The 11,922-nt window shown below is 31.9% G+C and overlaps 2 protein-coding genes across 2 annotated transcripts; one reads left to right on the forward strand and one right to left on the reverse strand.

Annotated features, from left to right (window-relative positions):
* The first annotated feature begins 1,543 nt into the window (after positions 1 to 1,543).
* LOC120080139 (rho guanine nucleotide exchange factor 8-like) lies at positions 1,544 to 5,798 on the forward strand. The gene is made up of 7 exons (XM_039034708.2): positions 1,544 to 2,074; positions 2,697 to 2,813; positions 2,971 to 3,122; positions 3,242 to 3,316; positions 3,410 to 3,679; positions 4,083 to 4,403; positions 5,141 to 5,798. Exons 1-7 carry the CDS (start codon positions 1,825 to 1,827, stop codon positions 5,534 to 5,536), a joined length of 1,581 nt encoding a protein of 526 aa, XP_038890636.1. The 5' UTR covers positions 1,544 to 1,824; the 3' UTR covers positions 5,537 to 5,798.
* Positions 5,799 to 6,958: 1,160 nt separating this feature from the next.
* Positions 6,959 to 10,046, reverse strand: LOC120079520 (uncharacterized). Its single transcript, XM_039033730.2, has 3 exons — positions 9,741 to 10,046; positions 9,506 to 9,624; positions 6,959 to 7,228 (listed from the first exon to the last, which is right to left on the reverse strand). Exons 1-3 carry the CDS (start codon positions 9,899 to 9,901, stop codon positions 7,209 to 7,211), a joined length of 300 nt encoding a protein of 99 aa, XP_038889658.1. The 5' UTR covers positions 9,902 to 10,046; the 3' UTR covers positions 6,959 to 7,208.
* Positions 10,047 to 11,922: the final 1,876 nt, after the last annotated feature.

Consider the following 11,922-nt stretch of genomic DNA (forward strand, 5'->3'; position numbering starts at 1 on the left):
CCATAGTTCTATTAAACCTAAATTTAAAAATTTATTAGATATTTTTTAAAAGGCAAGAGATGAAATAAAAACAAACTTAAAAATCTAATTACTATATTTGTAATTTAACTTTATTTTTACCCACCATAATTCAAAACCATACTATAACTACAACTTCAGTTATTCTCTAAAACTACACATAACAAAATAAACTAAATGAAAACATTTTTTTTTCTTTAGTTATTAACCAAAAACATATTTTTGCTAAAGTTTTCTTTAAATAACATGAAGTGGGTTTTTAAAAATAACTCTCATAATCTCCTAAATATTCCCTAATTAATTTCTCCAAAAAATGTATGTAGCAATTTGACCTTGTTATTCGTAAATTTAAATGTATTTTAAAATTAAAGTCAACTCCAAGCAGCTCAAAGCTAAAGTTTCAAGATTTAAATTTAAAATTAAATTTTTTTTTTTCTATTTGAGTAAAGAAATGGCTTAATCTTATTGGGAATGGGCATATCCAGCTTGGGTTGTCCCTCCATGGCAGCCAAGAACAGTCTGTTTTTCAGACTTTGGAAAATCTCTCAAGATTTGATTTGAAGTACCCAATGATGTCGTGGAAATGTCGATGTTGATATATCAAGGAGAAATTTTACTTTCTTGTGTATAATTCAACAACCCGTAGAGTGGAGAATTTGAGCATTTGATCTCTTAAATATATATGTTTTTATTAATTGAGCTATCTCAAGTTGCTCATAATCGTATGTTTGATGGACTCAATGAGTAGAACTGGGAGAACTCTACTCCTTGTTTGATCTAATAAAATTTTAAACTTATTATGGATCCACGACTTAAAAAAATCAATTTAATAACTTATTAATAGTGTGAATTTCAAGACTAAACAATTCTATTACTACTTGTCTCTCTGACGCTTCTTAAAAAAGTAATATTTATTGTAAATTTTATAATCATATTAATGGATTTTCCCTCTAATCATCATTCATAAAAAAAAAAAGCAAGGACTTATGAGCCATAAAAGAAAATTATACCTAAGATAACTTTATTGCATTTTTTTTTAAACTCATTATCCTAAAATGAACATTTTAGATGCCATTTTTATTTTTAGAGTATTACTTTATAAATAAGAAATGTAGATTCAAATCTAAAATTAAAAAATTAAAAAAAGAAAAGAAAAGAAAAGAAAGAGAGAGATAATTTATGTCTAAACGTTGGAGCTAATCAATTGACTTTAAATGACTTCTAATTTTTGAAGGGTAGAAATTGACAATCTAGAGAAAAAAGAAAATAGTAAAGGAAGCAAAAAAATTTCCCAACATACAAAAAGTAGCCACTTAAAAGAAAAACTTACAAATAAAGAAGTTTATTAGTTACATTTACCTTTTGAGAAGAAAAATAAAAAAAACCAAACCCTAAATTCACTTAAAAGAGATAAATAAGGAAAAAGAAAAAGGGTGGGTAGTTGTGCTTGAATGTCTCTCCCGAGTTTGTTGCCAGCTTTGATCTCTCAACCATTAAATTAAAAGACAAACTCAACAAAAATTAGCAGCCTTTATTATTTCATTCACTTTTTTTCCACTTCAACCCTTCACTATTTCTTTCTTAGACATGCACCCCACATTCTATTCTACCAAATAACACAAAAAAAGGCAAAAAAGAAAAACCCCACTATTTCTCTCCTCTCTTCACAAACCCAAAACCCAAAACCCAAAAAAATCAGAAGAAAAGAAAAGAAAAAAAAAAAAAAAAAAACCCATTTCTTGTTTGCTCCAATACATTACAATTTTTTTTTTTTTTTTTTGTTGAAGAAAAAATTTTGGATTCAAAATGGTGAGAGCTTTGATTCAGCAACCAAGTGTTCAACAGTCAAGATCATTTCAATTGAAAAGAATGGTGGAGCTTCCTGGAAGACAAACTCATAGTTTGATTTTGGAGAGTGGACAAGAGGGCAATGGTTCAAGAGATTCTTCTGAACCCCAAAGAATTGGATGGGCATTGAGTGACAATAAAAGCCCTGTTTTGTGCCTCGATGGACATGGTATCAGAGCAAGAGGTTCTCGATGTCAATCTAATTCAGGTAAAATCATGTTGTTTTTACCTTTTAACTCATCGAGTTACTCTGAACTTTCGATTGCATCAAATAGCAAAGAAAAAGACAACATTAGAGATAAAACCTTGCTTAGTAACCCTTTTGTTTTGGTTTTTTGTTTTTGAAAATTAAGCCTATAATTACTTATTTCACCTGTAATATATACTTTTTACCAATATTTTCAAAAACTAAGATAAATCATATTTTGAATTTAGCTAAGAATTCAACTCTTGTGCTTAACAAATCGTTTTAAGAAATTGGGAGAAAATAGACTTAGTTTTCAAAAACAAAAGACTAAAAATGAAATAATTATTAAACGGGCTTTAGTTTTTGTTAAAATTTGTGAGTTTTTTGACAAAGTTATTCAACGGTTAGTTTGTACATATTGAATTAGTGAGTTTACGAAGATCTTTAGTGGCAAGTGATTATTAGGGTTCAAGTCAATGTAATTGAAAGTTTACGGTGAAAATTGATACTACTTGACAAGTTTAGGGGTGACAATTAAAAATTTCTCAAAAGTTTCCTTATCTTCTTACCATTTTGTTTCACCGATATGGAATTTAGTCCTGATGATTCTTGTCAAATATATGGGATTTTTTTTTGGTTTCAGATTTGGATTTGATGAAAGCAAAGTTTGCTAAATTGCTTTTGGGTGAGGATATGTCAGGAGGTGGAAAGGGTGTTTCTTCTGCTCTAGCTTTGTCCAATGCTATAACAAACCTAGCAGGTTTTCTACTTATAATCTTTGTTATTATATATCATTCATATCTAGAATCCTAATGGATTCACGTTTCGATTGTCTGACCTCTTAGTTGAGAATATATGTTTTAACCAGTTGAGCTAAAATCATATTTATATTGATAAGAGAAAATATTGCTTTGCAGCGTCTACTTTTGGAGAGCAGAAGCTTGAATCATTATCTCCGGGGAAGAGAACGAGATGGAGAAGAGAAATAGAATGGTTTTTATCTGTAACCGATCACATTGTTGAATTTGTCCCTTCGAAACAAAAGTCAAAGGATGGAATAGACATGGAGGTCGTCCTTCTATCCCTAAACTCCCTTTTTTTCTGAGTTCAACACACCTAACCTCTTGGTCGAGAGTATATGTCTGACCATTTTGTGTTCTAATGAATTGGTTGTTTTTCTTCTTATAGATCATGGTGACTTTACAAAGGAAAGATTTGCTCATGAACATTCCAGCACTTAGAAAATTAGATGCCATGTTACTTGTAAGTACCTTAACCATTTTCAGTTCTATCATCCTAAGGACCTTAAGGTTTATTATCTTTCATTTGAATTCTCACTTGAAATATCATTGACAGGGTTACCTTGATCAATTTGGTAAACTACATGAATTTTGGTATGTGTCAAGAGATGATGAATCTGCTAAAGATGACACACAGAGAAATGGAGACAAATGGTGGTTACCAGCGGTTAAGGTACCTCCGAATGGGCTATCGGACGTTACTCGTAAATGGCTGCTGTTTCAGAAGGAATCTGTAAACCAAATTTTAAAAGCAGCCATGGCTATAAATGCTCAAGTGTTAACAGAAATGGAAGTGCCTGAAAGCTACATTGAGTCTCTCCCTAAGGTAAAAGAAAAACTTTTGATATGAGAAGTACGGACACTTTAGCTTCGTCGACCTCACCGTATCCAATATGTACATTTGTTAACACACTAGATGTGTCAAACAAGTAAAAATGAATCCAACGTTTGTTAGGCACATATCGGGCACTAGTTTAAGCATAATAAGCCGGCACAAATAATAATATACAAATAATACAAAATTTTGAGAGAGAAATATGTCAAACTCGTTTAGAAATTGCATGCTTTAGTAAATGTTATCTGTGTCCAACATTTTCTAAAAATGACATGTCATTCTGTTTGTGTCCTGTCGTATCCGTGTCTCGTGTCTATATTTGTGTTTCTTATCCTGTGATGATTGGTTCTATGAAATTTGAAGCATGAGCTGAATTCTGACTGTCTTATTGTAGAATGGAAAAACAAGCTTGGGCGATTCGATCTACAAGAGCATAACAGATGATTATTTTAATCCAGAGCAATTCCTAAAATCAATGGACTTGTCAACAGAACACAAAGTGATTGATCTTAAGAACAGGATTGAGGCTTCAATTGTGATATGGAAGAGGAAAATGCATCACAAGGATGGAAAGTCCTCATGGGGTTCAGCAGTGAGCTTTGAGAAAAGAGAGATTTTTGAAGAAAGAGTTGAAAGCATTTTGTTCTTAATTAAACAAAATTTCCCAGGGATTTCTCAGTCTGCTCTTGATGTATCCAAAATCCAACATAACAAGGTAAAAAGCCAAAACTTTGATAACTTTTTCGGCTTTCTTTCAAAACTACCACCCACGGAGTAGAAATTCATTAGAATGTTGAATGGAAATTAAGACTTGTCTGGCAATGTTCATGTTCCAAGTCACTACTACACCGTTTTAAGTCCTAATTTTCGTCAAACATTCTATTGTATTTCTACTCCAAGGGTAGTTTTGAAAATTTTTAAGAAAAAAGTAGGGAAATCCTTTTTCTACTTTCCAAGTCATGGCTACACCTTTTCAAACTCAAATGACCAGACAATCCAAACAACTTGAACTCCCAAACCCAAATTATAAGGGTTAAATTAGGTTAGATTAAATTTTTCCTATTTTAGTCAAGTTGGGTTGAATAATTTTTTTTTCCGAGCTGACCCAATCCAACTCAAGTTACAAACATATATATATTATAAGTTTTAACTTTTGGAGTTTAGCCTTAGGTTGAAATTTTTAATGTTTTTCTTTTAGGATTGTTACGATTATTGTCTTTATTTAAAGTTTATAATAGATGTCATAAATATTTAGACATATATTGTAGTAGATAAATTTAAATATTTTAAAGTAATAAAAATAATAATAACCCGACAACTCAATTCAACCCAACCTAGTTGAAGACTCTATTTAGGTCTTTCAGGTAGCCAACTTGTCCCAACGTGTGTACACACCTAGTTGAAACATCAGCAATCCTTTAATCTTCTTTCATCTTTGCTTATTGTTCACAGGATGTTGGACAAGCAATCCTAGAAAGCTATTCAAGGGTAATAGAAAGCTTGGCATTCAACATCATGTCAAGGATTGAGGATGTACTTTATGCAGATACCATTGCTCGAGAGTCGTCGATCGAGAAGTCATTGGAGAATCTTTCTATGGATACAGAGAAGCAGCTGAGTTCAAGTGATTCCCCAGCTTCAAAAACACTTTCAGATTTCATGGGTTGGAATGTTGACAATGACAGTTCTTATATAAGGTCATTAGCCATTAAAGAAAGTTGCTGTAAAGAAGAAGAAGACATAAATCTTATCAGCAAACCTGGTAATGTTGTAACACCAAAAAGATTGTCTTATTTAGAGAAGCTTGAGAGTTTAAGTGCTTTAAGAAGTCCGACAGCTCGCCACTAATGGAAAAAAGTAGAAAGGTAAAAAAGGAGAAGGTAAAAAAAAGAGATGGGACAAGGATATAGAGGAAGGTAATAGTGTGAGATTTTGAAGTTTCATCCAATGTAAAAAATTCAGACCCATGTAGGATTTTATTAACCTATTCTTTTGTAGGGCTTCCTTCCTTCCTTAACTGCAAAGGAAAGAGAAGTTGAATTTTTTTTAACCTTGGGGTTTGAAATATTTGCAATGTAAATTCTTTCTAGTTGTATTAACATGAAGCTAATCTAACATCTTCATTTTTCAAAAAAATCATTTTCTTACCTTGTACCTTTTCCTAGCAAGTGAATATATTATGAAGTTCATTTGTTTACCAATTTTGTCCCCATGTATTCATTTCTTTACCAATATTGGCTACATATGTGACTGTATTTCTGCTTTGAGTCGTAGACGAGACGAGTTGCTAGGATCCTTTTGATAACAATATCGATTTAAAAAAACAATATGCTAATTTACTCACAATTTCTTTGATGTAGTTCTCCTACTTAAAAAGTGTTTGAATTAACAAAAAAATGTTAAAAATAGAAACAAGTTTTAAACTATATTTTTTTTTTCCAAATTTGGTTTAGATTTTGAAAGCGTTTCTTAAAAGTGGGAAAAAACGCTTAATTTTCAAAATAAAAAATGAACATCTTTGATAACGATTTAGACTTGGTTTGATAATTATTGGATTTTTAATTTTTGGATTTAAAGAATTGAACTTGTAAACACCACTTCTGTTTCTTTTTTTTTTTTAACCTACTTTTGAAAAGTATTTTCAAAATGTAATTTTGATTTTTGAAAACTAACCAAAGTAGTTTTTGTAATCTAAGAATTCAAAGGTTTACTCAAGAGGATGAGAAAACTATGGTAAAAAAATTTGGAGAACCCAAGCACAATTTAATCGAATGATCCCTAAATGCACAATTTTCAAAAACTAAAAAAAAAAAAATCAGATGGCTATAAAAGAGGCTTGAACTTTTCGGTTTTGAAAATTGCCCTTTAACAATTCCTTTACGATGATCTAACATTTGAATTCTTAGAAAAAATCTAAAAATAATAACAAAACTTTTAAAACTTAACATGGTGAGAAAGTAAAGAAAAAGACAGAAAAACTCATATGTAGATGTGGTGTTTATAAATTTACTTTTCAGAAACAAAAATAAAAAATAAAAAACTTATCAAACATGGCTATTAAAAAAGACCTATTCAATAGAACTTGTCTAAGAGAATGAATTCAGAATCATTGTATTACAACAAAATGTCATTCTAGGCATGTAGAGATCTTCTGATCATATAATTCAGCATATCAACATACCCTTTCCAAGGGTAATAAATCCAACAATCATGAAAGTTGTATATCAATCACTTGCAACATTAACTAGCTATATATTTGTTGGTTAAAGATACCAGCAAATAAGTATCTGTTGAATTCACTTAAATGAATGTTTCAGATCAAAATGTTAATCATAAAAAGCATTCATCATTACAAGATGAAATTTAACTTTTAACCTCATCCACATTTAGGACCAAAAAAATCAGGGGCGATGATTTAGGTTTACATTCTTGTAGATGTAGAGAACTTGAAGTAAAAAGAAGCCCCAATTGTCAATAAACAGAAAACTACAGAGAACACATTCCTGCAAAGCAAAGCGTGTCATAAAGGCATTGAAATACCTGCAAGATAGACAGAACAGCATCAAAGAGGGTTCTTTTCTTACATGGATCTATATAAAATGAAATTATTAAAAGTTAATGTCAGAACTCTTGTAATAACTCATTATGGGTGTGTTTGGCTCAAGGAGTTGAGAAGTAGGAGTTGGGAAGTAGGAGTTTGTGGATCATATTACTAAAAAACATCAATTTTATACCTTATCAACTCCTTATACTATGAGCCTAAGAAGTTCACAACTTCCTAAACTTCATAACTCCTTAGAACTTACTATTTCACTCTTTACCCCAAAAACCCCTTATATGACCTTAGAATTCAAGGACAGTTGTACAATCTATAGAACAATTCCTGTTCAAGTAAGGTCACATTTATTATGTGACCAAAACGACAAGGATAATAACACCACCTGCAAAGGTGCATTTGGGACATGAGTTTGGCTTCCCAAGCTTAACCAATGTTTAGGATGAGGAGCTTCCAAAACAGAATTTTATTGGAGAAACGAACGAGTTTGAACAATAACCCACTATTCAAGCCTCCTCAAACTGTCTCTAAATCTATGCTTTCTAAAGCTGCACCCCGACGACTTGCCTACCCATTGACTTAAACTCCTAGATGTACTAAACCTAGCTTGAAGATGCTGAACTCATGCCTGACACCCCCCTAGATGTTTTTCTTTACTCCGTACTTTCACACTCTTCTCGTTCTTAAGCACAAAGTTTCAATTACTGTTTATTATGGGGAATTTTTTTTTTTTTTTTTTTTTTTCAAAATAAACTCTGTATTACAAGTACTACAAAGAAAATATAAGGAGATAGAGTACTAGACATCTAACCAAAGTTTAAGAGCCAAGATGATGCCAAAAAATTGATTACCTCGATTTTAGCAAAAAATCCTACTATTTTCACTCTCCAAGCCTCACACAAACATAATCAATATAGCATCAGTCTAGTAGCCCGGTTTCTGAATTTTGAACGTAGTAGCATCTGAATTTTACAACTCAGCTTTTGGAAGAGTTACCCAAGTCCACAAAAACCAAATAACAATCCCCAAAACTTCCCAGTGAACCAGCAGAGAATGAACAACAAAGAGTCATTATCCTCATAGCAACCCCCACAAGCATGCCATATGACGGTTCAGGTGCAAGTGGGGTAGGAAGAAGAGAAGGTACATGTCCAAAGGAGGATTTTATATCGAAGGGGAATGAAGAGAACCTCCCAATAAGCGAAAATTAAACGGCCCCGCACCTACACATAAAAAGGGAACTCTCCCCACTCCTATTAACTTGAACACCCATTGAATACTAATTACAACAATAACTCAAAGAACCAAAAATTGGTTCAAAAGTCTTTTGCGGAGTGGAGGAAACGTATTAAAATGTTCAACAATTCATTTCTTTGAATTCTTTCCGGCCAAATAGCCCAAACACGTGCACCCACCAAAAGCTGACTAAGTCACGATCCATGAGTTCTAACTAAGAGATGCAGTTCTATGGATTGTAGGATCAACTGATATTCCATTGAAAATAACTGAGATGTGCATAAGTTAGTATGGGTTGCACAATCACATTTCAGACAGTGACAATAATAGATAGAATAGAAATGATATGATGACACTACTATTGAGATATGCATCACAAATTTTTTGAAGGGTTCATAATTGAATAACAGAAAAATTCTCTATCATCAACTAGTTGAAAACTATATCACTTGAGACTACTTTGAAGCTTGGTGATAAATTAGAAGAGTCGACACATAAAAGTAATCTACCACAGTTAAGTTGTTTAAAACCTAGATTAATGCTATAATTGCGAGATCAACTATAGTTACTTCTAATATATGATCAGTTATATTAAACTCGGTTCAAATACTAAAATTGATTGCATCACTCGGCTCGCTTCTTTCATACACCAATCAAAGTGATGTTTTCCATCTATCATTTTCACCTATATGGCTCTAGTCACAATTCAAAGCTGATAGTGATTCTAGTAGTACAGGCATGCAGCAACAATCACTAAATATCCAAATAACAACAGGCCTATTAATTCAATCGTACTGGAATTCTGCAAGATATTTGCATTTAACTAGACCCAACTATGATCAGATCCTAAAATTTATAAAACATCCGATATTAATTTGAGAGAAAAAGAAAATTCTATGAAGTGTGAACAAACAAACGGATATTCAGAACACTTCCTTAGCAACATTCCTCCAATAAAAACAATAATGGAGAATCATCAGCACTCACTAGAACCAGATGCAATAAGAAACTTAAGCAAAACATACCCTGAGGAACCAAACCCCATCCTTGAGATTCAATGGTCAGACTTGAAATCAATCTTGCTGCGGCTATGGCGCTGTGCAATGGCATCAGTGACCCCTGACTACTCAACTCCACTGGTAACCTATTATCAAAATCTATTCCACAGTAAAGAACTGAACCGAATTTCTTCCTGTAACTAATGATTATATGATGAAATGATGAATGAGATTGACATTGGAGGAAAGAGACAAGTCTCACCGCGAGGTGCAAGGTAGACGCGATGTAGAAGCTGTGGAGGGCTGAGATTGACAAGGGGATTTGAATGGAGATAGCTCAGAATATGAAGATCTTTTGTTGAACTTTGGAGCGAGGGATTGCAAGCGAGATGATAACCGAGAGACTGTCTTTAAGGACGCCATTGGAGACCTCCTCGTTCTGAGTGAAGCTTGAGGAACTGTAATGAAATGGACCTCAAAGAATTAGAGAAGGGTTTTATCAGGCATTCGAGTGACAAACGTCGTCGATTTCACGCGCTAAACAAAAATTGCTATATTAATTGAATTTGAAGATTTAAAAGGGTTTAAAGCAATTTAAACATATCTTATTAACTTAAAAAGGATTTTACCTGGTCGTTTGGTAAAATGAATTAAAATATTTATAAATATAACAAAATTTTACTAGAGATATCCATTTACCTACCGGACGGAGAATTCCCAAGTAGATGGAGAATGGAGAAGGGAAAGGAAATAACTTTTTTTCTTGATGGCTAAATGGGGATGAGGATTATATTCCCCGTCCCCGACCCGATTCCCTACCTCGATGAATATATTATATAATTATATTTATATAATAATTTATTTATTTATTTATTTATTAATTATTATTATTATTATTTACTCATATTCTGTTTACATAAACAGAATATAAGTTTACAATGATAACTATTATTATTATTATTTTATTTATATACCTTTTTTAAAAATTGTGGTATAAAAAGTTAGTTATTTTTTAATTTTTATTTCAACCTTTTCGTATTTTAATACATTTCTAAATTGTTTTAACATTTAAGACTTTCTATCTAAGCCATAAATGTTATAGTATTTAAATGGAAAGTTTGACTATGATATTGTAATATTTAAATTTTAACTTTTAGAAATTATAAGATTAAATTATATTTTTACATATATAATAGTATTATTTTATAATGAATTTTTATACTATTTTCTTTGATTGAAAAAATCATTGGAAATAACTCATTTAATATATATAATTTTATTTGGTTGATAATAAATAAAATTGTTTAAAATAAATATATTAAAAAAACACACGGAAAATTTTTTCCCGCGAGGAACCCGATCCAGTTTTCTTTTTCTAAAACTGCTGAGAATAAAAAATGTAGTTTTTTTTCCTAATGATTTCTGGTGAAGATGAGTGAGGATAAGCATTTTATGCAACCAGTTATTCCAGTTTTCTATTGTCACTATGACCATTGGAGCATGCTTATGGAAAACCTACTAAAATCCAAAAGGTATTGGCACCTAATTGAAACTGATTACAAAGAACCAAAAAAGGGAGAGACATTATCTGAGGTGTGGCAAAAGGAATACGAAGATTTGATGTTGAAGGATCTCAAAGCTAAGAATTATCTATTCCAAGCTATAGATAGAACTACTCTTGAGCAAATTTTAGAGAAACACACAGCAAAACAAATATGGGATTCCATGAAGAAAAAGTATGAAGGAAATGCAAAGGTTAAACACTCAATTCTCCTAGCATCGAAACATGATTTTGAGATTCTAGAAATGAAATCAAATGAAACTATCACATAATATTTTGCTCGTGTTATGAGTGTTTCAAACAAAATGAGGATCAATAGAGAACAGGTAAATGACATCAAGGTTGTTGAAAAAAATCTTAGAACTTTAACAGAGAAATTCAACTATGTGATAGTCTCAATTGAAGAATTCAAGAATATTGATACAATTTCAATTGGTGAACTATAGAGTCCTCTCATTGTACACGAGCAAAAGTTTCACAGAAACAAAGTTGACGAGCAAGCCCTCAAAGTGACCATTGATGATCAAAATGAAAATAAAGGTCGACGTCGAGGACAAAGAGGCTATACAGGTAGAGGTAGAGGCCGAGGATGGCAACCTTTCAATAAGGCAACCATTGAACGTTACAAATTTCATAAGCTTGGTCATTTTCAGTATGAATGTTCAACACTAAAGAATGTCAACTATGTTGAATTGAATGAAAAAGAAGAAATGTTGTTGATGTCCTATGTAGATGTGAATCATGCTTCACAGGAGGACATATGGTTTCTTGATTCAAGTTGCTCAAATCATATGAGTAGTAATAAAGTTGCATTCCATGAGTTAGATGAAGCTTACCGAGATTCAATAAAATTGGACAATAATACCAAAATGAGTGTACTTGA

This window comes from Benincasa hispida, chromosome 6 (assembly GCF_027475165.1).
Source record: "Benincasa hispida cultivar pf3 chromosome 6, pf3_genome.v1.1, whole genome shotgun sequence".
Classification (NCBI taxonomy): domain Eukaryota; kingdom Viridiplantae; phylum Streptophyta; class Magnoliopsida; order Cucurbitales; family Cucurbitaceae; genus Benincasa; species Benincasa hispida.